The 15,011-nt window shown below is 40.1% G+C and overlaps 1 protein-coding gene across 4 annotated transcripts in view; it reads right to left on the bottom strand.

Moving 5' to 3' along the window:
• The window catches only part of VSIG4 (V-set and immunoglobulin domain containing 4), a 96,743-nt gene that overhangs the window by 81,107 nt on the left and 625 nt on the right, over window positions 1-15,011 (bottom strand). For 3 of the 4 annotated variants that reach the window (XM_070365492.1, XM_005897420.2, XM_070365491.1), the window contains exon 2: window positions 9,977-10,333. The exons of the other annotated variant lie outside the window; for it this stretch is intronic. In XM_070365492.1, coding sequence (XP_070221593.1) covers window positions 9,977-10,333 — 357 coding nt within the window. The remainder of the gene's footprint in view (window positions 1-9,976; window positions 10,334-15,011) is intronic. 4 annotated transcript variants of the gene reach the window in all.

Here is a 15,011-nt window from a genome sequence, read left to right as displayed (position 1 = left end):
TCAGCAGATAAAGGAACAGGATAAATGCCCACCAAACCAAACAAAAGAGGAAGAGATAGGGAATCTACCTGATAAAGAATTCCAAATAATGACAGTGAATTTGATCCAAAATCTTGAAACTAAAATGGAATCACAGATAAATAGCCTGGAGACAAGGATTGAGAAGATGCAAGAAAGGTTTAACAAGGACCTAGAAGAAATAAAAAAGAGTCAATATATAATGAATAATGCAATAAGTGAAATTAAAAACACTCTGGAGGCAACAAATAGTAGAATAACAGAGGCAGAAGACAGGATTAGTGAATTAGAAGATAGAATGGTAGAAATAAATGAATCAGAGAGGATAAAAGAAAAACGAATTAAAAGAAATGAGGACAATCTCAGAGACCTCCAGGACAATATTAAACGCTACAACATTCACATCATAGGGGTTCCAGAAGAAGAAGACAAAAAGAAAGACCATGAGAAAATACTTGAGGAGATAATAGTGGAAAACTTCCTAAAATGGGGAAGGAAATAATCACCCAAGTACAAGAAACCCAGAGAGTCCCAAACAGGATAAACCCAAACAGTAAAACACCCCAAGACACATATCAATCAAATTAACAAAGATCAAACACAAAGAACAAATATTAAAAGCAGCAAGGGAAAAAACAACAAATAACACACAAGGAATTCCCATAAGGATAACAGCTGATCTTTCAATAGAAACTCTTCAAGCCAGGAGGGAATGGCAAGACATACTTAAAGTGATGAAAGAAAATAACCTACAGCCCAGATTATTGTACCCAGCAAGGATCTCATTCAAGTATGAAGGAGAAATCAAAAGCTTTTCAGACAAGCAAAAGCTGAGAGAATTCTGCACCACCAAACCAGCTCTCCAACAAATACTAAAGGATATTCTCTAGACAGGAAACACAAAAACGGTGTATAAACTCGAACCCAAAACAATAAAGTAAATGTCAACGGGATCATACTTATCAGTAATTACCTTAAACGTAAATGGGTTGAATGCCCCAACCAAAAGACAAAGACTGGCTGAATGGATACAAAAACGTGACCCCTACTTATGTTGTCTACAAGAGACCCACCTCAAAACAGGGGACATATACAGACTGAAAGTGAAGGGCTGGAAAAAGATTTTCCATGCAAATAGGGACCAAAAGAAAGCAGGAGTAGCAATACTCATATCAGATAAAATAGACTTTAAAACAAAGGCTGTGAAAAGAGACAAAGAAGGTCACTACATAATGATCAAAGGATCAATCCAAGAAGAAGATATAACAATTATAAATATATATGCACCCAACACGGAGCACCACAGTACGTAAGACAAATGCTAACAAGTATGAAAGGAGAAATTAATAACACACACAATAATAGTGGGAGACTTTAATACCACACTCACACCTATGGATAGATCAACTAAACAGAAAATTAACACGGAAACACAAACTTTAAACGATACAATAGACCAGTTAGACCTAATTGATATCTATAGGACATTTCATCCCAAAACAATGAATTTCACCTTTTTCTCAAGCGCACATGGAACCTTCTCCAGGATAGATCACATCCTGGGCCATAAAGCTAGCCTTGGTAAGTTCAAAAAAATAGAAATCATTCCAAGCATTTTTTCTGACCACAATGCAGTAAGATTAGATCTCAATTACAGGAGAAAAACTATTAAAAATTGCAACATATGGAGGCTGAACAACACACTGCTGAATAACCAACAAATCACAGAAGAAATCAAAAAAGAAATCAAAATTTGCATAGAAACGAATGAAAATGAAAACACAACAAACCAAAACCTGTGGGACACGGTAAAAGCAGTCCTAAGGGGAAAGTTCATAGCAATACAGGCACACCTCAAGAAACAAGAAAAAAGTCAAATAAATAACCTAACTCTACACCTAAACCAACTAGAAAAGGAAGAAATGAAGAACCCCAGGGTTAGTAGAAGGAAAGAAATCTTAAAAATTAGAGCAGAAATAAATGCAAAAGAAACAAAAGAGACCATAGCAAAAATCAACAAAACCAAAAGCTGGTTCTTTGAAAGGATAAATAAAATTGACAAACCATTAGCCAGACTCATCAAGAAACAAAGGAGAAAAATCAAATCAACAAAATTAGAAACGAAAATGGAGAGATCACAACAGACAACACAGAAATACAAAGGATCATAAGAGACTACTATCAACAATTATATGCCAATAAAATGGACAACGTGGAAGAAGTGGACAAATTCTTAGAAAAGTACAACTTTCCAAAACTGGACCAGGAAGAAATAGAAAATCTTAACAGACCCATCACAAGCATGGAAATTGAAACTGTAATCAAAAATCTTCCAGCAAACAAAAGCCCAGGTCCAGACGGCTTCACAGCTGAATTCTACCAAAAATTTAGAGAAGAGCTAACACCTATCCTGCTCAAACTCTTCCAGAAAATTGCAGAGGAAGGTAAACTTCCAAACTCATTCTATGAGGCCACCATCACCCTAATACCAAAACCTGACAAAGATGCCATAAAAAAAGAAAACAAGGGCCAATATCACTGATGAACATAGATGCAAAAATCCTTAACAAAATTCTAGCAATCAGAATCCAACAACACATTAAAAAGATCATACACCATGATCAAATGGGCTTTATCCCAGGGATGCAAGGATTCTTCAATATCCGCAAATCAATCAATGTAATACACCACATTAACAAACTGAAAAATAAAAACCATATGATTATCTCAATAGATGCAGAGAAAGCCTTTGACAAAATTCAACATCCATTTATGATAAAAACTCTCCAGAAAGCAGGAATAGAAGGAACATACTCAACATAATAAAAGCTATATATGACAAAACCCACAGCAAACATTATCCTCAATGGTGAAAAATTGAAAGCATTTCCTCTAAAGTCAGGAACAAGACAAGGTTGCCCACTTTCACCATTACTATTCAACATAGTTTTGGAAGTTTTGGCCACAGCAATCAGAGCAGAAAAAGAAATAAAAGGAATCCAAATTGGAAAAAGAAGAAGTAAAACTCTCACTATTTGCAGATGACATGATCCTCTACATAGAAAACCCTAAAGATTCCACCAGAAAATTACTAGAACTAATCAATGACTATAGTAAAGTTGCAGGATATAAAATCAACACACAGAAATCCCTTGCATTCCTATACACTAATAATGAGAAAACAGAAAGAGAAATTAAGGAAACAATTCCATTCACCATTGCAATGGAAAGAATAAAATACTTAGGAATATATCTACCTAAAGAAACTAAAGACCTATATATAGAAAACTATAAAACTCTGGTGAAAGAAATCAAAGAGGACACTAATAGATGGAGAAATATACCATGTTCATGGATTGCAAGAATCAATATAGTGAAAATGAGTATACTACCCAAAGCAATTTATAGATTCAACACAATCCCTATCAAGCTACCGACAGTATTCTTCACAGAGCTAGAACAAATAATTTCACAATTTGTATGGAAATACAAAAAACCTCGAATAGCCAAAGCGATCTTGAGAAAGAAGAATGGAACTGGAGGAATCAACCTACCTGACTTCAGGCTCTACTACAAAGCCACAGTTATCAAGACAGTATGGTACTGGCACAAAGACAGAAATATTGATCAATGGAATAAAATAGAAAGCCTAGAGATAAATCCACGCACCTATGGACACCTTATCTTTGACAAAGGAGGCAAGAATATACAATGGATTAAAGACAATCTCTTTAACAAGTGGTGCTGGGAAATCTGGTCAACCACTTGTAAAAGAATGAAACTGGACCACTTTCTAACACCATACACAAAAATAAACTCAAAATGGATTAAAGATCTAAAAGTAAGACCAGAAACTATAAAACTCCTAGAGGAGAACATAGGCAAAACACTCTCCGACATACATCACAACAGGATCCTCTATGACCCACCTCCCAGAATATTGTAAATAAAAGCAAAAATAAACAAATGGGACCTAATTAACCTTAAAAGCTTCTGCACATCAAAGGAAACTATTAGCAAGGTGAAAAGACAGCCTTCAGAATGGGAGAAAATAATAGCAAATGAAGCAACCGACAAACAACTAATCTCAAAAATATACAAGCAACTCCTACAGCTCAACTCCAGAAAAATAAACGACCCAATCAAAAAATGGGCCAAAAGAACTAAATAGACATTTCTCCAAAGAAGACATACAGATGGCTAACAAACACATGAAAAGATGCTCAACATCACTCATTATCAGAGAAATGCAAATCAAAACCACTATGAGGTACCATTTCACACCAGTCAGAATGGCTGTGATCCAAAAGTCTACAAATAATAAATGCTGGAGAGAGTGTGGAGAAAAGGGAACCCTCTTACACTGTTGGTGGGAATGCAAACTAGTACAGCCACTATGGAGAACAGTGTGGAGATTCCTTAAAAAACTGGAAATAGAACTGCCTTATGATCCAGCAACCCCACTGCTGGGCATACACACTGAGGAAACCAGAAGGGAAAGAGACACGTGTACCCCAATGTTCATCACAGCACTGTTTATAATAGCCAAGACATGGAAGCAACCTAGATGTCCATCAGCAGATGAATGGATAAGAAAGCTGTGGTACATATACACAATGGAGTATTATTCAGCCATTAAAAATAATACATTTGAATCAGTTCTAATGAGGTGGATGAAACTGGAGCCTATTATACAGAGTGAAGTAAGCCAGAAGGAAAAACATAAATACAGTATACTAATGCATATATATGGAATTTAGAAAGATGGTAACAATAACCCGGTGTACGAGACAGCAAAAGAGACACTGATGTATAGAACAGTCTTATGGACTCTGTGGGAGAGGGAGAGGGTGGGAAGATTTGGGAGAATGGCAATGAAACATGTAAAATATCATGTAGGAAACGAGTTGCCAGTCCAGGTTCGATGCACGATGCTGGATGCTTGGGGCTGGTGCACTGGGACGGCCCAGAGGGATGGTATGGGGAGGAAGGAGGAAGGAGGGTTCGGGATGGGGAACACATGTATACCTGTGGCGGATTCATTTTGATATTTGGCAAAACTAATACAATTATGTAAAGTTTAAAAATAAAATAAAATTAGAAAAAAAATTTATGTGGAGCCACAAAAAAATGCAGAATAACCTAAAACAATCTTGAGAAAGAAGAATAAAGCTGGAGGCATCATGTTCTCTGATTTCAACCTATACTTCAAAACTATAGTAATCAAAACAGTATGATACTGGCACAAGAACAGACACACAGATCAATGAAACAAAACTGAGAGCCTAGAAATAAGCTCACACTTACATGGACAATTAATTTATGACAAAGGAGCAAAGATGTGAATAGAGAGGAGGAGCAAAGATGTGAAATTGGAGATTTGGAAGTAAGTGATGACTCCAGTTTACAAAGTTATATTGGGGTAAATAAGGAGGGACAGATAATAAAAACTACCTGTTTTAGTAGGTCGGTAGTGGCCACAGCCGAGAGATGGGGTGGCAGATGTAAAGTTTTATTTAATGACACATATGTTGAAATGAAAGTGTTAGTCACTCAGTCGTGTCCAACTCTTTGTAACCCCATGGATTGTAGCCAGCCAGGTTCCTCTGTCCATGGGATTTTCCAGGCAAGAATACTGGAGTGGGTTCCAATGCCCTCTTTCAGGGGATCTTCCCAACCCAGGGATTGAACCCAGGTCTCTCTGTCAGATTCTTTACCATCTGAGCCACTGTGGATGTTATTTACATATATATGTACATTAGGCTTGCATAATACACCCCACTCCAGTACTCTTGCCTGGAAAATCCCATGGACGGAGGAGCCTGGTAAGCTGCAGTCCATGGGGTCGCAAAGAGTCGGACACGACTGAGCGACTTCACTTTCACTTTTCACTTTCCTGCATTGGAGAAGGAAATGGCAGCCCACTCCAGTGTTCTTGCCTGGAGAATCCCAGGACGGGGCGGGGGAGCCTCGTGGGCTGCCGTCTCTGGGGTCGCACAGAGTTGGACACGACTGGAGCAACTTAGCAGCATATATATATATATTATATATATGGCTATATATAATTATATATGTATATATATAATATATATATATATATATTAGGCTTAGGTAGAGGATAATGGATGAAGCATGGAGTTAGAGTAGTTGAGGTTAAGAGCTGAGGTAAAGGATTTTTCTGTGGAGAAAAAGATATATCTTACACTGAGCCAAGAGGGAATGAACAAGGGAATGTCGAAGCAGAGAGGGTGCTTGATAGAGTTCACATCTGATGGTGGGGATCTGGGTCTTCTCAAGTTAAGGAGAAGGTGACCTCATCTTCTGAGAGCAGGGCTGAAACATGAAATAAGTCAGAAATTGTTCTGAATAGCTGCTATAAGGAATAGGACATAGATAAGCAAATTGATTGACAAACAGCATAGGGACAGGCAGTAGATGACACAGAGTATGAAACTAAAGTGGGACCAATGCATCTCTGTACTTTTTCCAGAATTGGGGAATAACACAGAGTGTGAAGTGTATGTAGGACAGAGATGAATCAGGTGACCAGACTTAAGGAACTATGTTGAGGTGGAAGAGAAGGCAGGTAGAGGAAGCCAAGAGAAAGTAACTTGGATCAGAGAGCAGGAAAGGATGTAACTTCTCTGGGCCTCAATTTCCTTATCCGTCAGTAGAGGTCAGTTGTGAGCACTGCCTAACAGTTTTATTGTCTGTCAACATGGACTGGAAAAGGAATAGGCAGGCTGATTGGTTGTGAGCAAGGTCATGCTCAAATGGGCTAGAAACACACTTATAGAAAGATGAGAATGTTCAACTTGTCTCTTTATGAAGCACACTTTTTTTTTTTTTTTTTTTTGCTTTCTGGCCATGTCTTTCTCTGCTTGACCAGATTGTCATCTCTCAAAGAACTGGACCAGTGTCCATAAATTTCTTTCAGGATGAGACTCCCCTTATTCCTTCCTAAACTAACAGACCAAAACTTACAGCACACACATCCTCACTACATCTAAACTTTGGCAAACAAATCCCTTCAGGCCAAACAGGAGTTTCAAACCAATATCAACCACCTAATGGGAAGTAGATGGAGAAACAGTGGAAGCAGTGTCAGATTTTATTTTTTTGGCCTCCAAAATCACTGCAGATGGTGATTGCAGCCAGGAAATTAAAAGATGCTTACTCCTTGCAAGGAAAGTTATGACCAACCTAGATAGCATATTCAAAAGCAGAGACATTACTTTGCCAACAAAGGTCCGTCTAGTCAAGGCTATGGTTTTTCCAGTGGTCATGTATGGATGTGAGAGTTGGACTGTGAAGAAAGCAGAGCACCAAAGAATTGATGCTTTTGAACTGTGGTGTTGGAGAAGACTCTTGAGAGTCCCTTGGACTGCAAGGAGATTCAACCATTCCATTCTAAAGGAGATCAGTCCTGGGTGTTCATTGGAAAGTGAAAGTGAACTCGCTCAGTCATGTCTGACTCTTTGCAACCCCATGGACTGTAGCCCACCAGGCTCCTCTGTCCATGGGATTCTCCAGGCAAGAATACTGGAGTGGGTTGCCATTTCCTTCGCCAGGGGCTCTTCCCACCCCAGGGATCGAACCTGGGTCTCCCGCACTGTAGGCAGACGCTTTAACCTCTGAGCTACCAGGGAAACTCATTGGAAGGACTGATGCTAAAGCTGAAACTCCAATATTTTGGCCACCTCATGCGAAGAGTTGACTCATTGGAAAAGACTCTGATGCTGGGAGGAATTGGGGGCAAGAGGAGAAGGGGTCAACAGAGGATGAGATGGCTGGATGGCATCACTGACTCAATGGACATGAGTCTGAGTAAACTCTGGGAATTGGTGATGGACAGGGAGGCCTGGCATGCTGCAGTTCATGGGGTCACAAAGAGTCAGACACGACTGAGCGACTGAACTGAACTGAACCCAAGTGGAAGGAGACAGTTTGCTTACTTTTGTTACACAGAGATATCCTCTGAGGATAATAATTTTCAGGAGACTCTGAGGGTAATCTCCTAAAGGAAGTTAGCCCTCAACTTGTTTTGGGAAATAAAAACCATCTTGGAATAAGTATCTTCCCTTCCAAGGAGATTTCTTTAAGGGCAACAAGATTCATTTGGCCATATCAGTGCTGGGCTGTTCATTTAAATTCCAGTCTACAATCATTATGTACACAGTTTGCAGTGTTTCCAAATAATTCTGTAATAAACATTCAGACCTTGATTAGACTTCAACCAGAATTTGCATTTGGCTTTAGGGAAAAAGAGGGGAGATTTAAAGAAACTGTGCAGAGATCTGGGCTTTATTTCATAAAGCAAAACTGAACAATCAACCAACAAAATAAAAATAACAGCAAAAAAAAAAAAAAAAATCGAAGCACAACAAAAACAAACCAATAAAAAGTATCCCAAAGGGTGCCCAGAAACTGGTATAGGTTCAATCATGAGAGGCAATCAGACATAGTGGGAGAACATGAAACCTGAGTACAAATCCTGCCTTGAACTTCCAAACAGTAAGCCCCTGGACAAGTAGATTTCCCTTTCTGACGTGTAGTTTCTTCTTCTGTAAAATAAGGGTAATGATAGCTATCTCATGAGATAATTGTGGGATTCAATGAGAAAACATGTGCCAACTTCTTGTGCATTGTATATGGCAAAAAAGGGTACTTAGTAACTATTACTTTTCCCTTTACCATCTTCATCTACTTAACCTACAACACGACAGGAAATGTCTCCAGTGTTATTGTGCCAGTCCAGAATTTTTCCTTAGTAATTGAACAACCAAGGACTCCCTCCCCACTCTGCCCAATTGATTTTCTCTGGGATGAGGGCATTATGTTGATATATGTCTCTGGAGCAAGGTAGTCCACTGAGATTCTCATCAAGAAAGAATGTTGCTCACCTTTGACCACAAATTTCACAGTGTGACTGTGCTGCTCAGAGCCTAACCAGCCCTTGACAGTACAGAAATAGGAACCTGAGTCATCTACCACTGCAGACTTCAAAAGTAAGATACTGAAGATTCCTACTTTGATGGGTACTTGGTTGTTAGTCTATTCCTTGTATCAAACATAATTAATGGGGGGAGATCCCCAAGCCTGGCATTGAAGGCTAATCCTCATTCCTTTGGGTACTGTGAAGCCATAGCCACTGCCAGTCATCACTGTGGGTTTAGAAACAGATACTGCAAAGGGAAGACAAAAGAGGAGGCTCTGGGAAGTTACAAGGATATGAAAACACAAGGCTGTCACCCATGTTGAGTCTAGGCTTATAAATATCTCTGCAAAGGGAAAAAAAGGGCTGCTGATGTGGGGAACAAAAGGGAATAAGATGACTTAAATAAAAATAATTTCCTTGGAAAGAATAAGTATCATTTTGTATTATTTGGGGATGTGTGCTATCTGTAGTTTAAAAAATAAACTGACTAAAACAAAGCCCAAACAGCTTTTTTGTTTTGGTTTCGTTTTTCATTTTGCTTTGTTTGCTTGTTTTTGTTCAGAGTTTTTGGTTTATCTGAAGTTTTGGATGACCAGGGGTCAGATTTTTGTAAAATTGTCAAGCCAGCTAAGCTTATTTTTACTAATCCGTGCATACTCTTCCCCAGAGTTTCTCTGCCAACATTTTTACATTCTCTGATAACCTGATCAGATATACTTATTTTTATGAGTTTTAAGAGAGTCCAAGGGTACAATCAGGCTGTGGGTGCTGGAATTTCTGGGACATGTGAAGGGGTAGAGATTTGAAGGCCAGAAAGCCTTCCCAACATTTATTAAATTCTGCCACGAGAGTGATAACCCTGAGAATATCCTGTTCACTACCTCTGATTAGCACATATAACTGAAGAGAGACTATGTAGAGGTAAACTAAGGTCTCTGGGTTTCTTAGGACTTTCTAGGATTGCAGTCCTTTATTGGGTCTTTGCTTACCAGTACTTTCTTAACGCCCATAGTGACTCACGTTTCTGGACTCGGAGTTCAACGATTTTATCTCTCACAACTTGGTTGCCATCAGGAGTCTGCCAAGTGACTTCACATGTGTAGTGGCTCCGGTCATCCATCTCCAGGGTATTCAGTTGGAGGGACACATCTCCTGGAACCTCATGATTTACATGCAGGCGGCCCCGGTACTTTGCTTGCTGAATATGGTCTCCAGAGGGGTCACGTAGAAAAATGGTGACTGAGTCAGATCCACGTTCTACCAGCCACTTTACTAAGACTTGTGTATACCCTTGCAGAGGACCATAGGTACAGGGAATATTTACATCCCCTTTCCAAGGCCCAGTCACACTCTTAGGCACTTCCAGGATGGGATGTCCTGAAGAGGAGGGAACAGAAGAAGGGAGAAGACACAGATGGTACACTCATCTGAGAGCTAAGATGGCAGTGGCAGGCTTCAAGAGGTTTCTGAGAAACACACCCTTAACTCATACGTTCAGATTTCCCATGGTCTTTTCTTCTCTGCCAGCTCTCTCATCAATCAGAACCAGTCCTTAGAAGGAAAGCCCTAAAGTTTTTTGTTTTTTTTTTGTTTGTTTGTTTGTTTTTTTAGCACTTGTGAGTTTCAAGTTCTTTTCCTATCACTTCCTTGCTTTGAAGTGATCCTGTGTAAGTCAATTTACACCATGTTGGACCTATTTTTTTCATATATTATATAGAAATTCTGAGGGGAATGATCTCTAAGGATCCTACAAACTCTAATATTCTGTAAATCCATGGAAAAAACCTCTTTCAACATTTTCCAAAAGAAGTATGGGAGCAAACGCTGAGCAATTGGGTCTGAGCTATTTTACTGCATGTAATTATGCACTTGGAGAAATGTGGTGGCTTCAGGTTTCAGAAAGAAAAGACTATCTACCCTGCTTATTCCTCACTGCTCCCTCAGAAAGGCTCAGTGATTGGGTCCTTGCACTAAAATTATTTTCTGGAAGGGAAGAAAGAGGCAGGTAAAGGACAATTCTCAGGGTGGAAACTTGTATAAGATGCATTTCTGTTTAGCAAAATCATCAGCTATTGTTAAATGTTGAAAACATGCAATTTGTAAGCTTGATATTTTTTCTGATTTCTATCCTTTCTTTATCTTCCTTTTTGTTTCTCTGAGTTCTCAGCAAAAGTACATTGGAAAATTTCATCCTGAGGAGGAATGGAGAGGAAAATATCTGGAAGGGAAAAGGTTCTGAGTATAATTCTAGAGCTGACTGGTAGGAATGGTGATAGGGCCAAAGGGTGATTATTTCTTGGCTTGCTGAGAAAGGAAACTAAGGGGGAAAAGTTGGGGATGTTGAGAGAGATACCACCTTCCATCAACAATTTCCATCCATAAGCTCATATCTTGAGAATTTTGTGTTTTATTTAACTGTAGTCAGGAACCAGGGATTGTATTTAGATATGATTTTATATCTCTCTTAGGAGAGGTAGTTTCAAAGTGTAGAAAGTAAAAGAGTTAGTCGCTCAGTTATATCTGACTCTTTTCAACTCCATGGAGTGTAGCCCACCACAATCCTCTGTCCATAGAATTCTCCAGATAAGGATCCTGGAGTGGGTAGCCATTCCCTTTTCCAGGGGATGCTCCTGACCCAGGGATCAAACCCAAGTCTCCTGCATTGCAGATAGATTCTTTACCATCTGAGCCACCAGGGAAACCCTTATCAAATAAAAGATTTTTATATAGCCTAAGATTCCCAGGCTTTAATCAAACAGATGAAAGATAGAGTGGGGGCATGTGTTCTAGCTCTCAGAATGTATTGCCAAATACCAGGGCTTCTGTCAATGGGAATGCTAAAGTCTAGCCTTTGGCCTGTGCCCTCAACAGAGACTCTAGTACATCTCCTTTACAACCTGCTGGGACCTATCGAGTTATGAACAGGTAATAGGTCATCCCTTGGTTGTAGGGAAACTAGAGAGGACACTTGAGCAACAAGGCAGCTTGGCAGCCAATGTGAAATGTAAGTCAAATTAAGAAATACTCATCACTTTCCTGGAAATTTGGGTAGGGGAAAATCTATTTCAGGAAATTCCCAACACTTGGGGAGACACTTTGCCCATTATGGATCCTTGCAAACCACCAAATGGTGAGGTACTTGGTGCAACAGGGTTTGAAGTACCAGGCAGGGTGGAATTTGGAGGCTTCCAGTATGGCATAGCTAGAAGGGCTTTTAGAATCCACCTAGACACATTCCCTCATGGTACATATGGACAAGCTGAGGCTCAGTGAAAGAAAGATGCTTACTCAAAGTCATACAGAAAGTAAGGGCACAGCCAGGCCTGGAGGACTAGAATGAAGTCTTTCAGATGCCACACTGCCTCCATACTTTTTAACCTGATTAATCTACCAGCCACAACTGAAACCAGAACCTTCTTATCTGGATCTATTTGATATGGTTTAACAGTGGCATCTGGTCCCATCACTTCATGGGAAATAGATGGGGAAACAGTGGAAACAGTGTCAGACTTTATTTTTTTGGGCTCCAAAATCACTGCAGATGGTGACTGCAGCCATGAAATTAAAAGACACTTACTCCTTGGAAGAAAAGTTATGAGCAACCTAGATAGCATATTCAAAAGCAGAGACATTACTTTGCCAACAAAGTTCCATCTAGTCAAGGCTATGGTTTTTTCCAGTGGTCATGTATGGATGTAACAGTTGGACTGTGAAGAAAGCTGAGCACTGAAGAATTGATGATTTGAACTGTGGTGTTGGAGAAGGCTCTTGAGAGTCCCTTGGACTGCAAGGAGATCCAACCAGTCCATTCTGAAGGAGATCAGCCCTGGGATTTCTTTGGAAGGAATGATGCTAAAGCTGAAACTCCAGTACTTTGGCCACCTCATATGAAGAGTTGACTCATTGGAAAAGACTGATGCTGGGAGGGATTGGGGGCAGGAGGAGAAGGGGATGACAGAGGATGAGATGGCTGGATGGCATCACTGACTCAATGGACGTGAGTCTGAGTGAACTCCAGGAGTTGGTGATGGACAGGGAGGCCTGGCGTGCTGCGATTCATGGGGTTGCAAAAAGTCAGACACGACTGAGTGACTGAACTGAACTGAACTGAACAGTGCTATCCTAGGACTGGAAAATATCCTCTTGACAGCATAAAAAATAATTCTCTCATCTGCCAACTGCTTTCTGAGAAATCTTTCCCAGAACTTCAGAGCTTAGCTCTCCTCCCTCAGGAGACTGAATATTATTCAACTATTTCATCCCTTCAGAAGAAAGAAAAGGGCTGGGCATTGACTCAAAGGGCTTTGTTGGAAAGTGTTTTGACTTGAGAAAGAAGGGCTAGTACTGAGGCCCACACTATTCCTGGGACCTGGACTTTAAAAAGTAAAGAGATCTGTGGCTTGTGTGATGATCCTAAGCAAGGAAAGGCCTGGTTTGGGTGGTTATGAGATCCATTATGGGCTCCATTTAAACTTTTCATCCTCATATCATCAAACAGGCAGTCACATCTTCTGATGACCCTGAACATCTGTGTCTGGCCTCTCTCCCCCTATTATAATCCTCAATAGAGGATTAGTTTACATAATAGATATTTGAAAAAATTTTATAGTGTTTATAAAATGCAAATGTTAGGATTTATTTTTATTATTTAAACATATGTCTTAAATCGAGAGACTTTTTAGAAGTGAAGCCACAGTCCTCCAGAGCTTTCCACCTGGGAGGGTGTTTTGAGATCAGTCAAACTGATCTCCTCACTATACAAATGAGCTGGGGACACTGAGATTAAGGGAGAAGGAAAGTGTTATCGGCCAGTTTGTTCCCAGTCTCAGGTCTGTGGTGTTAGACTCTCTACACAAATGATAGACCTACTTCTAGGTCTAAATAACCTCCACAGGCTGTGGAGGGAACAACACACACACACACACACACACACACACACACACACACACACGTGATTTAAATTTAACATTTGCAAAATGGTCCTCTGAGCTCCAGTCCTGTCTCTTTAATTCCCAACTCAAATCAACTGATTTGGAGAAAGTAGAGAGGTGCACTCTAAAATGTATTAGAGAGTGAAAATATTGTAGTTGTAGAAAGAACAATAATTTTTAGGAGCATTAACTCTGTTGCTGATGCTCTGTGACCTGGAAAAAATTATTTTCCTTCTTTGGTGACTTAATTCAGTGTCTCTTCTAACTCTGAGGTTCTAGAATTTGATGGATGACAGAGCCCCAGGACAAGGTGATTTAATCTGAGTCAGTTATGGAAAGTTGGATTCTTTCTAACAACATAAATAGCACCAAGTTAGCACTCATCTCGTCTCTCCCTCTAAGGATATGGAATAAGCAGGGACGAATCAAGGATCCTTTTACCTTATCGTGAGTTTCACTTAGCTATTACTCAGGCTTAGTTTCTTAAAGGGAGAAGGGAATGGCAACCCAAGGCAGTATTCTTGTCAAGAGAATCCCGTGGACAGAGGAGCCCGGAGGGCTGCTGTCCATGGAATCGCAGAGTCGGGAACGACTGAAGCAACTTAGCATGCATTGGAGAGGGAAATGGCAACCCCCTCCAGTATTCTTGCCTGGATAATCCCATGGACTGAGGAGTTTGGCGGGCTGTTGTCCATGGGGTCACACAGAGTCAAGCACAACTGAAGTGACTTAGCATGCATGCATGTATTGGAGAGGAAAATAACAACCCACTCCAGTATTCTTGCCTGGAGAATCCCAGGTACAGAGGAGTCTGGTGGGCTGCCATCTATGGGGTCACACAGAGTCAGACATGACTGAAGTGTCTTAGCAGCAGCAGCATCAGTTTCCTAAAAGGCTATTTCAGTTCTCAAGGGTATAAATGAAGATACAGTAGGATTTCAGAAAATAATGCTGCTATGAGATAGTCAATCCTCTTTTGGTATATAAGTCCAGCATTAAGTTGGACAAATTACCCCAGACAAATTGGGCCATGTCCACAGGGAAGTGAGTCATCCTAGGAAATGATAAGAAATCAAGTCTTGTGAAGAACAGTTGAAGGAGCTAAAGCTGTTTAACTTGGAGAA

This window comes from Bos mutus, chromosome X (genome assembly GCF_027580195.1).
Source record: "Bos mutus isolate GX-2022 chromosome X, NWIPB_WYAK_1.1, whole genome shotgun sequence".
NCBI classification, from domain to species: domain Eukaryota; kingdom Metazoa; phylum Chordata; class Mammalia; order Artiodactyla; family Bovidae; genus Bos; species Bos mutus.
This window is presented reverse-complemented; position numbering and strand designations above follow the sequence as displayed.